The 19,030-nt window shown below is 49.9% G+C and overlaps 1 protein-coding gene across 4 annotated transcripts in view; it reads left to right on the top strand.

The window, feature by feature from the left end:
• The window catches only part of LOC126916769 (myocardin-related transcription factor B-like), a 245,503-nt gene that overhangs the window by 204,617 nt on the left and 21,856 nt on the right, over positions 1-19,030 (top strand). The window contains exons 1-2 of one of the 4 annotated variants that reach the window (XM_050723184.1): positions 1,640-2,805; positions 8,722-9,192. The exons of the other annotated variants lie outside the window; for them this stretch is intronic. Coding sequence (XP_050579141.1) covers positions 9,102-9,192 — 91 coding nt within the window. The 5' untranslated portion in view covers positions 1,640-2,805; positions 8,722-9,101. Of the gene's footprint in view, positions 1-1,639; positions 2,806-8,721; positions 9,193-19,030 lie in introns of those variants that run through there. 4 annotated transcript variants of the gene reach the window in all.

Here is a 19,030-nt window from a genome sequence, read left to right as displayed (position 1 = left end):
AGGGTATTTAAAAATAAGAAGGAGGCGGCTTTCAACGTCACAGACCATGTGACAAGTCTAAAAGATGCAAACGGGACAGATGATCGCTTAAGATTCCATCGGCGTTTCGCGGAAGTCCGTACTTCCTCGAGGGCTTTTCGGGGCCCCTCCCCAGTTCATCGGGTAATCCTATCACGCGCCGTGTTCTCTTCGCTTTCGTGTACTTTTTACAGCTCGTGTTCACCGGCGGATAATCGTTTCTGCGCGACACTCGCCCCGACCGCGGCACATTGAACAAGGCCTGGATTTATGATCCTCCTTTACGGACCGCTTTTAAAGCAGCCCCGAGGAGTTTTCCTTCCGGTTAAAAAGTTGAGACTGCGCGTGATGCACTATTTATATGACCATTAGCTTACGATCTTCTTCAGTCTTCTATAAATACCGGTCGCGATGCAGTCCTCGTTCCGTCATCTTTCTCGAGCCGGCACTCGTCTCGACGTTGTCTCGTCGTCCTATGGAGGAAAACTCGCGATATCGCGATGACGGAACCTAATGTCTCTATGACGACCATCGTTGTGAGCGCGATACGTAAGATTTCGTCGCGCACCGTGCGTTCGCATCAAGCGGAAAATAAACTGGCTTGGCAATATGAATAGACCGTTACTATGAAATCGATTCGTTTCGCGCGTGATGTCTCGTTTGCTGTCGTTTGCTGCAGACAAGAAAAACGTATACCAACTACTCGAAAAGCGTAAACAATTTGGATCGTGCGCCGCCGTTCTGGCAAAAATAACCAGCAAGGCGCTCGGCCGAACGATCAACGCTGCAACGGATACTCGTCGTCTAAATCTTGATAATTTACGATCCATTCGGCCTGACCTCGTGCAAAACGGCGGCTCTGGTTTTTACGTAAGCGACCGAGAGGCCCGAGTCGGTCAAGGTTCGAGAGCGCGGCGCTACCGGGGCCCGAATCGCTGCCGCTGGCCAGATCGAGCGAACGAGCAAACGAGCGCCGCGCAGAAATGAGTTAGGGGTCGTTCGGCGGCCAGCCGAAAAATTCGCAGCAGTAAACCACTGCGGTACGCCACGGCTCGTTATCAATCGTGCGCGGTAGAGCATACGAGCTGACTCGGGGCACGCGCCTGGCGGGGTCGTAGGCCGCCCCACCCCTATTCTTAGCGATCCCCCCGTCCGACAGCGGAGAAAGAGGCCCTGATCAAGAGAGAGAGGGACAGACACTGCACCCCCACTCCGTTGGAACGTGGAACGGGGCCTGCGAGCCCAGTCCTCCCACTCGATGCTGCCCCCTCCTCCCACCAGACCCATGCAACCCCACCACCGTATCACGGAGCAGTTCTCAACGATTCCCCTCGACCCGCCTCTGCATCGTTTTGCACTCGCTGCACGGGATGCCACGACAGTGGCTCTCTCTTCTTCTCCCTCTTTTCCGTCGTACGAAATCTTGCCCTTTCGTTCGATTTCTCTTTGAAGCTTCTTTCTTGGCGTTTCGAGAGCGTAGTCATCGAATGCGGATATGCGAGATTTTCACGACGTTACTCGTTGCCGCATCGGATGGCGAGAAAGAGGCAAGCGATCCATCCGCGATCACGAAACATCACCGTGGTGCCAATTTTGTACGCTTTGGCGGTTCGTTCGGGTTTCGAATCAGAGGAATACGCGTGAATCGCGGCGAAGGTTTCGCGTTTCCACGAGCGCGGAGCGAGAGCAGGGCCTCTCCCTCCGCCGTGGGCTCGGTGTCACGGGCCAGCGGTCGTAATGCGGCCCACACGCGCGCTCCACACTGGCGCGCAAATCGCATAAACACGCGCGCCGACGCATATACGCACGGTGGGGTAGAGACGCTAAGCGACGAAGCGGTCCTACCTCCTGCAGGGGACCGTGTCACGTGGCCCCCAGGCCGTGTAGCAGCACGCAGCGCACGGGCTGTGCTCTCTCGTGAGCGGCGCACACAACACCAGTCAGAGACGAGCCGAGAGACCGGGCGCAGATCGCACTCTCTCCCAGGAAGCGCGTGCTTTCTCCCTCCCTCTCTCCGCCTCTCTCTCTCCTTTTTGTCCCTCTCTGTCCGTCCGTTTGCCACCCGTCTTTCTCTCGCTCTCCCTTTTTCCCCATTTCTATCGCGTGTCGTGCAGCGACACGTCGCGCTCTACCGCGCGACACCAGCCACCGCATCGATTCACCGATCGATCAGCGATCCGTCGATCGATCTCGCCGCGTAGCCCACCCCCGCGGCCATCCTCCTGCGGAAGATACTCTTCCTCTTTGCTTGGACAGCCGCGAGTGTTCCACCCGCGTCAAGCTGTGGAAGCTGTGTGTCGCCTGTGCGAGTTTCTTCGCCACGTGCGCGCTCGATCGCGCGTTCTAGCGACCCTCGGTGTGTGTATTTATAGTGCGCGAACACGGTCACCCCGGCGACCGCGCGTGTTACCGTGCCGCGATACCCCGTAGGGTTTCACCGACGAGAAGAGGAAGAATTTTCGTGGGTGACCGAGTAAAACAGAAGAGAGTTTGTTGCACTGGCTGACCGGATTCCCGCGGATCACGAGTGTTTCTGGTTCTTTTGTGAATCCTACTATATAGTACGTACGCGTCCAGGTCGACCGAGAACATCGGCCGACGTTCATGTCTCGGAAAGAGACTTCTTCTCGAGAGTGGAGTTGTGGCTTGTGCGTCGATGGTGTGTGTCAACGTGTCGATCCAGTCGCCTGTCTTGTCACCGCCGCACCCGCACCTCGATCAACGAGGCCTCGCCTAACATGCTCGACCGCCGACGCTCCGGCTGCTCTTCGCGGACGAAACTGAATGGTGCGCATCCTGTCGTTATCTCGTCGGTAGTCTGCTCTTCCGCGTCGTCTGTGCCTCTGCAGGAGTTGCATCGTGCTAGTGTGTTCGACTCACCTAATCGCAGTGATTTCTCAAATGAGAGAAGAAGTACTTTGCACGTTTTTACGCGAAAGCGAAGGAGTAAAATCATTTGGTAATACGATAGCCGCGTACGTTTCGAGCGGAGATATCGCAGTGACGTACGTCAGCTGATGGACAAGGCGTCGATGGAAAAATCATGTCGCGTTCCAGTCGTTTCTTTCCCAAATCGTGTTCTCCCGTTAATCGCGCAACAAATCACCAAGACTCGAAACACCGATAAACCTCTATTAAGACCGTGAAACGTGACGATAAAATCGGACGCGAGACAACGAGCATCGAGTGTCCGTACAGCTGGTCGAACATTTTTACGACCTCACCTTTCACAGTAAAAAACGCGTATTAAAGACCACGAGGCTCGTGTAAACTGGTTAAAAGCTCGCGTACGTTCGACGTAGAAGCGTGGCAGCCGAGCTGTCACGTCCCGTCGAAATCGCATATGATTCGCACGGTTCTTCCCTAACGACAGGCTAATGACCCTCGGATAATGAAAGGGTTCGCCCAGGACTCGCTGCTGATCGTTACTACTTCCGTATCTCGGTGCGAATCCACCTCCAGTGTGTGTTTGTTGCCGTCTCGAGTTGTTCCACCTTCGTATTCACACCTCCGTTCCTATCACCGCCTTTTATTGCTATCTATCGCCTGACGTGTTTCAATAAAACAGAGGCTCGTCCATACGTTCTGTTAGATTAAGTGGATTTTGCGCGACGGCAGTCGAGTGGAGTTTCATCGAATAGTCGGAACGAACAGACGATGTTTACAACGATATTTCGGCCTGGTTCGATAGCATCACGCTGTACAACTGCCACTGGAAGGCATCTGTAGTTCTGTTTGGTTCGAACGCGATTTCCAAACGGAACGGTCTCCGTTGTTGGTTCGGGCTATTTTCGAGCGTCAAACCGGACGTCTGAAAACGTGTCCGTGGGCATCATCTCGGGAATAAATCGGTCCCGCTAACGAGTGGTCGGACAGAAATTTATGGCACGGCGAATCCCGATGCGGCGGAAGGCAGTTCGATAAATAACCTCGCGAGGGACGCACCGATGACGAGGGGAGGGCCGCGAGAACGAAGATCGAACACGTGGCTTATGCATCTTCTCCGGGCGATTCTTTCCCCGCGGACCGCTGGCCTTAATGAAGCGATTCCTATCGGTCAACCAGAATCTGATAATTAAATCAACCAGCGGTCCGCCGCACCGCGTCGGATATTAATTGAATCGTGATCGGATTCGATCTACTTCGTTTCGCAAACACGTCCGTCCTTATGACTCGGCCGCGCCACCACCGTTTTAACTTTCTGATCGTCCTTCCGATTTCCTCGTCCACCGGCAGGGGGCTTTTAATCCTTTGCCGCCCGGCTTTCGGGAGTTACGCGTTCGCGGCAGCTCGTTTAATTGGCTGGACATCGTTAACGATGTCTCTCGATGGGACTAAGTTTTTGTCACGATTTGCCTTCCACTCGACTTCTCCAACGTTTAACGACGTCGAGCCTTCAGCTGTCCCGGTAGTGTTTGCTAGAATGTATCGGTACCCAGCTTATAAAGTAACTCTTTTCTCTTTGGAGACGTACTCGAAGTAGCGAGACCTGTCAGTGTTTCAACGACTGGAATATTCGCTCGATGAGCTGGATCCGGTTTCGTTGAAAACTCGTGTTGGTTGTCGAAGACAGTGGGCATTTTGGTTTAGCTGATTCGCTTTCACCGTTCGCGATGATTTTCTCGGACAGGTGCTTCAGCCACGATCGATCTTCAAACGACGTTCTTCAGTTTAATTTCCTATGAATTCCGAAAATTCGTCGTACTCCACGGAGTTTTCGACGCGACTTTATTGAGTCGTTGTTACCAGCGCGTTTCACTCGGCCACTTTCGTGAAATCGTGAATCCTTGATTGTCAGTTGTCGGCCGATAAGATCGAAACGCACGTCGCATAGGAATCGAGCGATAGCGTCCGACCGGAGAGGTATCGAGAACGGTCGTTGGAAGCGTTTCGTATCCAGCACCGGTCCAACAACGTTTCGAGGAGCCGCGAGAATAAATTCGTACGCGAGAGCCGTAGTGAAAGATCATGAGAAGATCGGCACGATCAGATAAGAATCGACGGTACTCGGGGGCTGATGGGTCCGTGACGATGAAAAGAGTCTTTGGAAATGCGTGTCGAGGCCGAGGCAGCCGCCAGGGAACCTCGTGGGAGGGGCCAAGCGATTCCTCTCCGGCATCAGGAGGGTCCGCCGTCCGATTTCTCTTTCGCAACCCCCTTTACTTTTTCTCGAGAAATTCGGCTGACGAGCCGCTTTTATCAGGCTCGAGCGCGATCTGCCTCGATAATGTTGATTTCTAAACGGACGTCGTTATCGCTTACGTCATTTCATATGAAACCCTTGTTTCTATAATTGCTTGATTATATAGGTTATGAGTTCCATCGCTCTAACGTTATCCAACTTTATATCACAACGTTATAACGGATTAAACAAGGATTTTTTATTTATACTTGAAAGGACTTTTTATTTATTTATGCATCACGTTCGCATAATTCTGAACATACAGATTCTTAAAATCATGCAATCTGCGTTAATTTTCCTTAGTCGTACGAATATCGGAAAGGGGAGGAGTCGATAGACAAGATTCTTTGCGCGAGAATCTACCTTAGCCCTCGAGGTGATTATAACGCTAATAGTGTGCAGTGTGTTAATGTCGTAACTCGATAAGTCATTAAAGTAACAAATTGCGTTATTAACCCGGCTACGGTTAATTAAACGAGGCGAGGTAAACGGCAGAAAAGCGTCGCGGATTAATGGATCGGATTGCCGAGCCGCCGGTTAATAACGATGTCCGGTTGAATATCGTGATAAGTAGGTTGAAAATCGAGACGAAACGATTCGCCGTGTCGCGATCGTGCGTTAACGAACGAACGTATACGCCAGTGTCCCGTTCTCGATCCTCCATCCCGGGGTTATAACAGTGATTACGGTAATCACGTGGCGCATGCTCGATCCACGGTACCAGTAATCTGGTAGAAGTGATTGGCATTGCGTAATCGACCGCGATAACGCGATAATGTTGGTTAATAGCGCGCTGGCCGCGGTAATACGCGCAAACTGATACTTAAGGGAACGTTAACGCGACCGTAGAGCTGCGGCTGCGAATTGGGAGAAACGTGGAATCGGATCGTGCTAAGTATACGTTGGGAAATTGTTGCTATAATAGGCTGAGTCTGGAGGAAACAAGGCATCAAGAAGCTGATATTACGTATCAATTAGTGTAGGAAGCGAATACATCGTCGTTTTCGGTGCTGTAGAACACGAAATCGATGAGATAAACCAGAGGTTATCGGAAACTTTCGAAATTATTAACATACAAATGGGATAAAATATTCGAGCGCCTCGTGGGTGCACGCGACGACAAACTCCAAATCAACTGGCGATAATTCTAAAATCGTGATAACGCGACTCGCAAAATTCGTCAAAACACGTAAACGTAACACGTCGATAGATATTGCGAAAAGTTACGAAACCTTTGATGTAGGATACGCATAAAGACGACGAACGATCGAACGTAAACGCGAAAATATGCGACTCTGGTGGGCGACGACGAAGCTCTCGGATAATTAAAAATGTACATAATAATCGGGGAGAGGGGAAGAAAATCGCGTGATTACGTGGGCGCTTATTTAGTGCGCGTGACCGCTCGTATCTCCGCGTGATCGCGCTCAGGCTTCAATAATTTCGGTGTTAATTAAACGTCGGTGCGTGGGTGCGCGGCGAACGCACGTCGAGAACGTTCCAGTGTGTTTTGTCAACTTTCACTGTCGCTTTCAGCCTTCCCGTGCGCGCCGCGTTTTAATACTCTCCCGATGATGGTTATTAAGTCCTGTCGACGAAAAGCAACGTCCGGTGGCGAAACTTTTGTCACGTCTTCGCCGTCGCCGCCACTACTGCCGCACGCATACTGCGATTGCGCGCCGCGTGGCGCATCGCTTTGCGGGCATCGATGTCTCCGGACACCGCGTCGGGTGTTAATCGACCAGGAAAGAGTGCATTAACTTTCCTTCTTTTTATTCGCAATTTACTTTTATAGTTGATATTATGTTCGCATAGATGTCGTAGTGACATTGGATACGTTTCAAGAAATATAAAGTGTTAATTATGTGCGAGACTGATAAATCGATTCGTTGGTAATAGCGCGTAATGTCTTACACGAGCATCTACGAGGTAGGGACTGTTTACGTTTTCCATATAGGATAATTGATTGTCGTCGAGCTGTGACTATAAACGCGGTACTTCAAGGTGGCAAGTTCTAGTCGTATTTTATCTTAATGGAACGTTTATCGTTCTCGTAAATTACCGACTTAATTATACGATAGCTTCTTCGATATAACGTTTTCAAGATAGATCGATTTTCGACCAAAATTTCGCGTAAACATGGTAATTCGCGAGGAAAGCACCGCGAGGATTTTCCATGCGAGCGCCGACATTTTTTACCTTGCTTTCACTCCCCATGATTTTTCTGAATAGGCAGCCGCCGGGCAAGCGTATCTCTCACGTTTTCGAAAGTTCCACGAAGCGCCTCCAACCAGCCGTTTCCCGGCCCGTCGATAATTCACCGTAATTTCGCGGTGTGCAGCGGCGAAACGCCGCCCACGCGTCCAACTGACCCGAGCCAGAAACCAGATGAAAAAAGAAAGATGAAAAAACGAGAAGACAAGCGAACAAGAGCAGAGGCAAAAAGAAAAAGAAGAAACGAAGCGTCCTCGCGTCGCTGCCACCCTGAACTCTATTAATTTGAGACGATTAGGCCAGCTGATTCTTGCCCACCGCTAATTGCCCGCGCGCAGACCAAGGGCCAGAGATCGGGGATTAATTAAATTGAATTAAGCTTAATTAGCCGTGACCACTTGGACCGTGGTAGCGAGGTTGAGAATGCGAGCCAAGGACGCTTCACGGGATGGATGAGACGGAAAGATTTCGATGGACCGAAACGCTACCACGCCTGTCTCTGCTAATCGTCTCTCGGATATTTCGCTCTTTCATCCTCCTCGTTTTTCTTTGCTCGTTCGTAGTTGACTGTGACAAGTCGTGTCAGGGTATGTCATCGACTGGGAAAACGATTTTTCAATCGTTTCTGTCCCCAGTCGATTAACTTTGATTCCGTAGCTGTCACATATCAAATTATAGGTAGTAATTTCTGTTTAATGGGCGGAGCCTACTCGATCCACCGCAATTTTATTGTTCGCGCGGTGAGCGAGCTTACGCGACGCGATTCGTCATCACCGCGTCGATTAGGCGTAGTTATTAGCGAACCGCTTAGTCGAGAGGATCGCGCGAAACGCGACAGTCGCGCGCGGATAACCAGAGATACGGAGGTGAAATCAATTCTCGTGTACGTGCGCGCAACGGGCGAAGAGAAAACGCGCGTGAAATTCAAACCGAACGCCACGTCGCGCTGCAATTAAGAGGAAGCCGAGAGAAAGTGTTATATCACAACGACCGATTGTTTAAATGTTGACGATTAATTAAGCGACCGGCGTTTAAAAATGTAACCGCGTGCACACGCACTTCGTAAAAGTATCGAGGAACAAGCATTCCAGTAGAGGCAACGACGAAGACGAAGAAAAGAGCAGATTACGGACCGCCGAGTACTGCGAACTTAAAATCACCGAAGAAAATTATTTGCAAGTTTAATCCGTGTAACATTTTTATACCCAGTGATATTCGAAATAACAGCAGTACTCGAACAAAAAGTGTCGATCGTCGACGAGACTCGTCTCGTCGGGGGAATCGATTTTCAAAGTCGATGCTTACAGGAACCGCCAACTATTGGAGCGTCAAGTATAGTGACGAGAAGCCATGTGAATTTCCGTCAGCGACATCGTTACCGAGACAAAAGGATTCTATCTAGTCAGTGTCCGTGGATAATCAGATCAGTTGTGATAATATGTGAAACTTAGTGCTCGCCGAGTGTTGGAATTATTGGTACGAAGATTCCGGTCTGTGACAGTGCTAAGTCGAAGGAAACACAAACCAACGATCGCGCCTCGATGACCAGAAGACTAATCAGTGAAATTTCGAACGCATAGTAATATAAACACACACACGCGCGCGCGCGTGTGCGCGCGTAGTATATATTCGTACGTATAAGACAGAAAGAAGAAAGAGTTTATTTATTAAAAAATATCCATCAATCATGGTTACCTTGGACACGGAGCAGAAGCTCGAGAGGCAACATTGCGTGCGTCGCATGTGTGCCATTTGCAGACGCATCAAGCGCGACAAAGGTAACGTTTCACTAGATTTTTTCTTTAAAATATAAAGAAAGAGAATAGGTACTATGTTTATTACGTTATTCTTATGTGATCGTAAAAGTTTCCACTTTTAAAACCCAACGCGAAAACGGACGTCGAATCTTAACATTCCACGAGAAATTTCATACGGGGTAGCGAAAGAATTAAACTGTTGACTGACAGAACGTTTCGCACAACTCCCGCAACGAAGGAAACGCTCGCCACTTTTTTTCTACCCGACCGTTGTCTTTCCGCGTTGCAATCCCATCCACCTGTCGGTGGTTGCGATAATTGGTGGCGATAGATGCGTTCCCCGGAACGCGTTGCTCCACATGAGTCCCGGTACGTTCGCGGGAAACCGGGGAAAATCAGTACAACGTCCTGGCAAAAAAAGCTACAGTTCACGGTGAATAGAGAACGTCACGGAAATAAGTCATGAATTAGTAGTATAAACGTTCCGCTGCGGATTAACTCTGAGAAACTACTCATAAACGTTCTTAGATCATCGACGCGGAATTGTTATCTACGTATCTCTTCGTACTAACGTTACATACTATACAATTTAATGGTAACTTCTACCGTTCGTGGAACATTGAATTCGTTTCGCATAGATTTCCTCCGAGTGCTGCGTGCAATTTTGCTGCATCGCGTCAAAGTTCCTGATTAAACCGGACAAGATGGTATCGAGCGCATGGTGACCGGTGTAATTACGAGATGCCAACGAACGTAGCCAAAGTGAGTTGGTAATGAAACGTCTCGAGACAGAGGAGTAACGTGGCCGTTTCAAACCATAATTGGAGCATTTTCGTTCGAGAATGAGGAACGAAACAAAGAAGGATTTCGCGCGAGATCGAGCCTGTCGGATTACGCGCGTTTAAAGAGTTACGAATGTATTCCAGACCGATCCGAAACTGGTTCGCTCCGGTTCCCTGTGGCCGGGCGTCCTCGTTGTTTCATGCAAATCGCTCGTTAGTCGAAACACCTGAAATTCCTGTGTAGGATGCGTACATTGTCCCGAAGCGTGCCCCATGGATTATTCATTCTCCTCGCGTTCAGCCGTCATCTCCAAGTTCCTCGACGAAGAAAATCCGCAGAATAGGATCTGTTGTTGATAATTAGGAATCTTCGCTGCACGGTCCTCCTTCCAGTTTGTAGTTTCGACTCTTCTTCCGCGAGAATCTGACACGTTAGATCGAGGAGGAGGTTCGTTTGCAAACGCATCCTCGAAGAGGAGGGTGATTTCGCGACGTATCGCAAGCGATTATCTCGTCGACGCAATTGAAAGATGGCGGCCCGACCTTCGACGTTAAATTAGACTCGTCCGTGCGTAAATCACCGAACACCTACGTGAATATTCAAATCTCGTGCTTTTATGCAGTTTCGGATCGATCGAGTGTGATGCAATTTTGTTGCTCTCTGCGTCTTCCATTCTGAATATTCGCTGATTCGATCGTCCCATATGACACAGTTAAGAGGCACTGGAGGACACGGACAACGTTTCGATCTAAGGATTTTTAACCAGTTGTACCTGAAATGTCATTGAGAAACACGACGTTCCGGTTTGTAAAAGGGTCATCATTGTAGTATCTCGTGCGAGAATTATGAATAGTCGACGACTTGACGTGGATGACACGATTCCGAAGAAAACTGCGTCGCAATAGCCGGATCGGTAGCGCCGATTTCATCAACGAAGCGCATCGTAGGTTGTCACGGCCCACGCGTGCCCTTCGTTCATTCACCAGCGCTTGCTCGCGTCTATCGCAATTACGTTTGCTGTGAAACGAGTTGAAGAAGAGCACGAGCCACGTCTCTGGAGTGGGAGAACTCGACAGAAACGTCCGAATTCCAAACTAAACCTATCAGGCGACGACACGCGTCGCGTTGCTCGACCCTCGATCACGAAGCTATACTTCGAACTTTGGAATAAATTAGAATACCAAAGACTAGAGGCACGCTCCACCGAGACAGGGTGATTTCGCAATCGCATAACCCGGTGAATGGGTCGCGATTTCATTCATCCATCGCATCGGCTGGAAGCGTTAGGAGCACGCGAGCACCTCACCAGCAACCTTGCTCTATGCCTAGGCAGTTATGGCAGGCGTGACTAGGCCGGAGGTTCCGATTATGATAAAGCGCGTGGGCTCGCCCACGCTCGCCCTTCGCTCGTTCATTCATAAATTCAGCTCTCACCGCGTGCCGCGAGCGCGAGCGAACCGGAGAGAAAGCTGAACGGTAGAAAGAGAGAAGCCGAGTCGCCGTCTACACGACACGCGCGCGTCTTTCGTTGCCTCTCGCGTTCCACCTTCTTGCCTCGCGACGAAGCCGCTTGTCCGCGGATCGTCCGCTCCTTTCGACAACCTCCCCGGTGTTTCTTTTCTCGGCGACGTTATACCGTCGACCTTGTAACGTCGTGTCTAACTAAAAGGGTGAGATTCTATAAGTTCGAATCGTACAAGTTGTCTCGTTCGATGTTCGAACTTATTTCTTGAGTGGATGGTTGTTGATCTTTGTATGGACGCGTCCATGTATCCAACGATAACAGGATCGAATATATTCGTATTCGTGGACGAAGAAGCTGCACGTCGGTGGCCGACGTTGATGAGAAAAACAAATGGAAAGTAATCGCTCGGACCTCACGCGGCGTGTTTGTACTAGCGAGACTCCTCTCTCGAACTACCCATCTCGCATGCCGCACAATGAAGACGCCATAATTATTACCATTATTATACTCATTCGACAGCGTGTCGGCACGTCGTTTCAACTTACCTCTCGTTCAAACATCAACGCCGCAGGAGAACGAGTACAAATAAACTTCAGGAAAAAGGGATACTTCTCTTGGAGGTGGAAGAGTCGTCACGTTCGTGAATCCTACCGTCGATCCGCTCGATTTCTCGGCTAATAAGAGATCATTATCTCAATGGTCGGCTAATAAACGTCAGCTGGGTGTCGCGTAGACCGCAACGCGTGATATAACGAGCTCGCGTCCCAGCATCACCGGTGTTACGCGGTCTTATCTCGCGAATTCCCTCGCGTAGTCGACAACCGCGTTCGAGTTGGCGCTCGCGTGTGCGCTGGTCTACACATCGACGAGGCCGCGGCGTGTGGTATCACCTCGAGAGCTCGCAAAGCCGCCGGCAGGTTTCCAAAGCGGTCTCGGAATCGGCGGATGATTATGCGGACCGGTCTATTTCTAGAAGCACCGAGTCGACGGACATACTAATTATTTTTTACCGGCTCGTTACCACTCGTCTTTGGCAACCGAGCAATGGCACCGGCCCCGACTCGCGAGGGAGAGAGGATAATAGAAGGGGTAAAGGACGTCGAGCGAGCGGCAAGGAACGCCGGATTCGCGATATCCACCGCCAACCGGGTCTCCAACAAAAGAGAGAAACTAAGAGATTCGAGGGACATGGAGAATGTTCGCGATGGCTTTGTGTCGAAGTATAGCAATCGAGGCGTTTCAGGCCAGAGCAACGACGAGTTAAATACAAATAATCCAAGATTACGTTCGGCAGAATTAGTAGAAATTATTAATTTGGAGAAAAACCGTACGATAAGCGTTACGTACGATCAGCCGTAAGATAATTATTCCCAACGTTCTATGATAACAATTGCATCGTCCATTTCGCCAGAAATTCAAGACGAAAGAAGCATCGACGTGAATTTGATATCAGAGTGAGAACGCAACAACTTCCATTCCCAAGACTGTTACGCGGACAGACCTCGCGTCCTTCGAGCCTGCTGAATCCGACAAACTCGCTAACACCGCTCCGTTTTTCACCATTTTCGCCGTTCACTCCCAAACCGTCTCAGCCTTCCTACGATGTCCGATCAGTTGGAAAAGAGAGACGGCGGTGATCGAGAGACGCCCGTCACCGCGAACGGGAGTTCTCTACGAGAGAAACAGAGAGCCGGATCGCGCGAAAAACAGACGGGAAAGAAGCGAAGAAAATAAGCAACGGGGGGCGTCGAACAGCTGGGAGGGAGGGGGAGAGAAAGAGAGAGGGCAGAGAGGAACAATTGACATTCTACGCGCACGTTCGATCGAGTCGACTCGCGACGACGGGGTCGAGGAGAAGAGGAAAAGGGTCCACGAAGAAGGGGTGCCTGTTGTGGATGGCTGTGGCCGACGGCGGTGGTGGTGACGGTGGTGAAGGGAGTGGGACCCAGAGGGGGGTAGATGCACGGTGGCATGCACCTGTGCATTGCCGCCATATACGACTCGAAGTTATGGCGTTTTTCTCAACGCTACCGGCGAGGATGTGTGCTCGTACGTATACGATCGTATCTTAACCGGCGAAACCAACTCCATTTCTGGACGGCCGGCCGCAAACTACGCCTGTAAGCTCGCGAGACTCCGGGCTACGCCGTGAGGTAAATTAATTGTCCGCGAAGGTGTGCTCGACGCGGTGGCACGATGGACGAGAGACGAGGTGCGGCCACCGGGGCGGAGACAGTCGAAACTGCCGGTCGAAGAAAAGACCAGAGAGAGAAAGAGAGAGAGTGAGAGTGGAAAAGAGACGGAGAGGGGCGAAAGAAAAAAAAGGAAACGCGGGTAACGACGGAGTCTGCCTCCTTTATGTTTATTAGACACGCCAGCTTGCCCACGCGGCTCACTGCCAACGCCGTTTTTCTATCCCGGTCGCGCAACACTGACCGGCCGGGTGTCGTTTTCGTGCCGACGCCTTGCTTTTACATTGTCTCGATTCACCGTGGAAATCGGGTTCCTATCGTCTGTCGAATTTCAGACATCACTGCAGAAATCGATTATCAATTTATACAATCACTTGATTTTTTCCGAGTAAAATTTCTCAAAGAGACGAAGATCGTTGTAAAAACGGCTGTATCGTTGCAAAGATATACAAGGCGTTATAAAGTCGAGTGGAACGTCGACGAGACGCTACGTTTACTACGACATTACGCGTAATACGCGAGCACCAGCGTTCAGCGGAAAAAAACGAACGTCAAACTGAACACCGAACCATTCCGGAGAAAACTCCTGTCATTCCATAGAAATCGACGGTTCAGAATACCTAGTACCCCTTCGAAAGACATCGATATATCGACTTCTTGAGACTTGTTCTCCACACCTATTTTATTAGAATAAAAGTTGACTTATCGCTACAGAGACCAAGAAAGAGAAGATAGAAAGAAAAATCCCATAAATCAGCGACTGCCTATAAAGCTCAGACTTGTTAAAACGATGTCGCGGTGGGGCTGGATGCCACGTGTCCGCGGCAAGGGAAGATCGGCCGTGTCAGCGACGACGCGGCGAACGCGCCTACCTGGCGTGTGCCTCTTCCCGATGCGGCGCGACCTGCGCGCTTGTGGGTGTAACCAGTTTCCGTGGGCTTAGCTGTCAAACCCACGTGGGCCGCCCACGCTGGCCAGATATATTACCGCGCTGCGAGAGAAAGAAGACGAGGAGATGCGAGGACGCGGGGCAAAGGGATCGTGGAACGGAGAGAAGGACGAGAGGAAGGGAACAGCCGACAGGGAAGAGGCGAGAGAAATCGTTTCTTCGCGTGTGTCACAAGGGAAAACGGCCTGGACGCGATAAAGCTGCGTAATTAACGTCCAACTGTGGGATTTTGGCTTCGCGAACTGCTTGTGATCTTGCGTTGCACCCGGATTTCTGACGAAAAGCTAAGAGGAAAGGAGGAGGGAAAACGGAGGCAAAATAGAAATTGCGCGATGACGGAAGAAGGCACAAAGTGGAAGAGGCGAAAAGTACGACGATTCATTGGAAAATACAATATGCGTAAGTTGTGTATTCTTGGTGGGAACGCCGAAGAGGCTGACGAGAGTCAACGGAGATAACAGAAAGAAGACAAAATGAAAGAAGAAGAAAGAAAAACGATGCGGCGGGAACGTGAGGAGAGACGCTTCTGAAGCGAGAGACGCGGCTTGCGACACAGGAAACAGTTTCACCTGGAGGGATGGCAGCCAACATCCACGTTGTTGCTGTACGAGCTACGGAGAGGAGGAGAAGAGAGCGAGGTTAAGTAGGCACGTGGGTGTACGGATGCATACAAAGGCGCTTTTATGAAGCGTGTTTTCCTCAGCTTCGATGGAAGCCTTGCTGTACAATTAAAGGAACCACTCGACTGCGTTTCGCGTTACCGCAAGTTGCATAAACCGAAAATTTCTTCGGGTTTTTTTCGCAACGATGATTCAGAGATGGTACGGAACGAGAAGAATAACGCGCAATGGCAATCGTCTTAATGCCAAAATCCCGATCGAAGTAAACAGCATCGTTCCCATTTTCACAGAGATGATTCACTCGTGTAGGGTGAAGGATAAAAACGTAAAGTTGCTTTTCGTCGCCTCTCTTCGCGCGTATATTTTAGCGTCCGTATTGTGTTTCCCCTATAATATACCTGTCGTTTTTACGGTGTTTTTCCAACTTGATGTTCGCTCTAAGAATAAAACGCCTCATTAAGCGGAGCGCGCGGTCGTGTTCGAGAATCAGACGCAACCGAGACACTCCGAACCTCGGGGGTTATTTTCGATGCCCGGACACGCTTGGAAAATATCGGCCACTCTGGAATATTCGTACTTTGTTCGCTATACACGAATGACAGTTGCCGGCATTGACGCCACGCATCAATGGAATCTTTCGTTCCCCGGGTGGAAACTGCAAACTACCTAGGTGGAACGCAACGATTTAACGGTTACGAAAAAGCAGCAGGCGGAAGAAGTCTTGCGGTATTCGAGAAAGATAATCGGCTAATTACCAAAGTGAAAACGTCTGGCTGGCTCGCAAGCCAGCATTTGTTCGCGTCCCGCGTAACATATAGCTACACGAGACGCTTTCCGTCGATTCGTTTCGCGTGACTCGTCGATTAATATGCGTTCAGGCCAACTTTCGCCCGTGAACAGCCCCGTATGCATGAACACACGAACACGTCGGCACGCTAATGGCAGGTGCGTGCTGCGTAAAAACGTTGATTTACCAGCACGATAGTAAACTAACGACAATACGTTTGAAACAATGCCAATGAGCCGAACACCGGCGTCGACCGGTTTACACATGTAGTAATTACCATAACACAGGTAACCAGAGTTTGCTCTGTCTACCAGAGATTATTCGGACTCGCTTAGACGATCCTCCACGAACATCCCACGAAGCGGATCGTTATTTCGATTTAATGGAGCATTAAGATCGGTCGTTCATAAGCCATTGGTTACGAGCGTCGAACGAATTCTTCGTGGGTGACGATGTTAGCAATTTGGTTGACATCGCGATAGAATTAGAACGTCTTTATCGTCCCATTTTTTACATCGACGAGCGGAAAAGAATTCGAGGAACCAGATACACGGACATTGAACCGTAGCTTTCCGCAACGAGTATCTAATAAAAGACAGCGACAGCTTGCGAGGAAATTACGTTTTAACCTGGTTCGACCGAAATTTTACGTTACAACGTCGCTCACGCGCGACGCATTAAACTCTCGGAAAGCAGTGGCTACAAAGCGACCAATTACCGGCGATCATTTGTAAACGAACGCATAAACGTCAGCCGGCCATCGTCTGCGTACGTGCGTACTTCTGGAAAAAGTGCGACGTCTTAATCCGTTGTTCCACTATGGGGCAATTAAGGGTGTCGGATCAAGAGCACCCAATGATCCCACCAGTGGCGCGCCATTTTCAAGAATCCATGCCCGTCGTACGAGTCATCGCCGCGGCGTCTGCCGCTCGTAAATTCTCCCTGAAATTCTGAAATATCACGATCCCTCGGTATATCCTTTCTTTTTCTTCCTTCGCTCTTCGTTTTTTCTTTCTCCGATGCATCGACTTTCTCCGTCTCTCTACTCCAAAACCTTTTTCCTTGGTCGCACGCACTCTCGCACAGCCTCCTCCAGTATTTTTAATCCCTCGCCTCGGTTTCTTTCCTCCGACGACCCACAGGACGTTGCACCACACGCGTGCGTGCACGCACGTATGTATATCGGACGCGACGCATGCCGAACGCGGCTGCACGCCACCACACGAGACAGAGTAACACACGAGTTCGTGTGTCCGATGGCTGATCCTCGGCTGTGCCTATCCTCTTCCCACTGGAAACGGGGTTAACAACACCGAAATCTATTTATTTACCGGGATAAATCACCGGGAGCTTTACGAGTGAGCGTATATTACGCAAATCGTAGCGTTATATCAATCGGCGGGTGTCCTCCTCCTCCTCTCCCTTTGCCCCGTTCCTGCCACGCACCTATTGCCAGACTACTCGTTGCTTTCCACTCGACCGCTGTCGTTGCCACTTCTTCTTCTTCGTCGTCGTCGTCTTCTTCTTCTTCTTACGCTTCATTCCTTCTTCTTTCGCGCACGGTTTCGACCAGTGCGTTTTTTGCCTCTTTTCTTCGCAGGAAGTCGAGATGTTTTGCGATCGTCCAACTTCACGCCTCCTTCTCTGCCCCCCCCCCCGTCTCCTTCCCTACTTCTTTCGAAGAGACACACGCGTCCGCGACGTGCAATGCCACGTTTAATTAACCCTTCATCGTTGTGACAATTTCGTTCAGGGTGACGCATTTATGACACGAGAATTGATACTTTTCCGACAGCCACTCGTTCGACGAAATCTTGTTTTTCCTAGTCCAGCGCGGTAAGAGTGTCTCGGTTTTTGCGTGGGTCGCTCGTAACATTCGTAACCAGCGAACAGAGAACGAACGAGTCTCGCAATATTCCAAGTTGCAGGCCGTTTCCTAGGTTAAAGAGAGATGCTTCCTACGAAAAGGCTCGATTAACGTGTATCTACCGAAACGAAGGAAACACAGTTGTGTAACATTCAACGTTATAAAACGCAGAGAAATATTTACATATCTCTGTGTGTTTTTTCAATAATTCGCGGTACATGCACATATGCTAACGAAGTTTTTCGATTAAAATTTACAGAACCGAGTAATGCAACTTAAGACCTGAATCGCTATAAACTCGGTTTGTCAAGTTCTGCGTACTGAAAAACGAGAAAGAAGGTATATATACATATAATCGCCGAATCTACCCTCCAGTACGGAATCACCAGAATCGAAGCATTTCCTCGGGCCGTTCGCGTAAGGCATAAACGCTTCCCATTTAGCTCACGGGCCCGGGCCACCAGGGTGGAACGCGACGACAAAAAAACCGTGGATGGTGAAACGGTATGAGAGTTTCCCTGGTGCACCGGCGAAAGAAACACGAAGGAATTCGCCAAGCTGGCGAGACCAGGCAGAAGGAGAAGCGTTACGAAAGACAAGTGCGTACATCGATTAGAAGGCGTATCCAGTAGGCGGAGCGTGCTAACGCCGTGTTAAAGCTCGCGTACCGCTAATGTACACAAGGTTATATCGTTGTGTGCAGCTCGCCTATAAAAGCCATTCGCGCTCTCGCGATCGTACACACTGCTATCTCGCGAGGAGCTTGGTGACGATCGATAGTTGCGCGATTCACTTTGCTTATCAGAGTCGTCGTGATTAATCCATGATTACGATGAACGTCTGTCCTAAATTATGAATGCACGTATTTCGGTGTTCAGATGTTTCATTCGTCGGAGCTCACATCCCCTGTAATCGTAGCCTTATGTCGACGAATGACGATAAGATTGATCGCCACTGCGCGATCGCGTTATCACACGAAGGGAAAACGTCGAAAGTATCGTACATTGCTGTAAAACACGCGTCGGGGAACGTTTATCCCTGAAGAATTTGATTGGTGGCTGGGTATCTTCGCGAGGACTCGTTTCAGATAAGAAGATTCCCCTCTGAAAGATGATTTACGGTCGCTATAGCTTGTTTTCGACCTGGGAATGTGTTTTCCCGAGATTACCGCGAATTACGGTTTCGCCGTATGGTTT

Source organism: Bombus affinis, chromosome 1 (genome assembly GCF_024516045.1).
Source record: "Bombus affinis isolate iyBomAffi1 chromosome 1, iyBomAffi1.2, whole genome shotgun sequence".
NCBI lineage: Eukaryota > Metazoa > Arthropoda > Insecta > Hymenoptera > Apidae > Bombus > Bombus affinis.
This window is presented reverse-complemented; position numbering and strand designations above follow the sequence as displayed.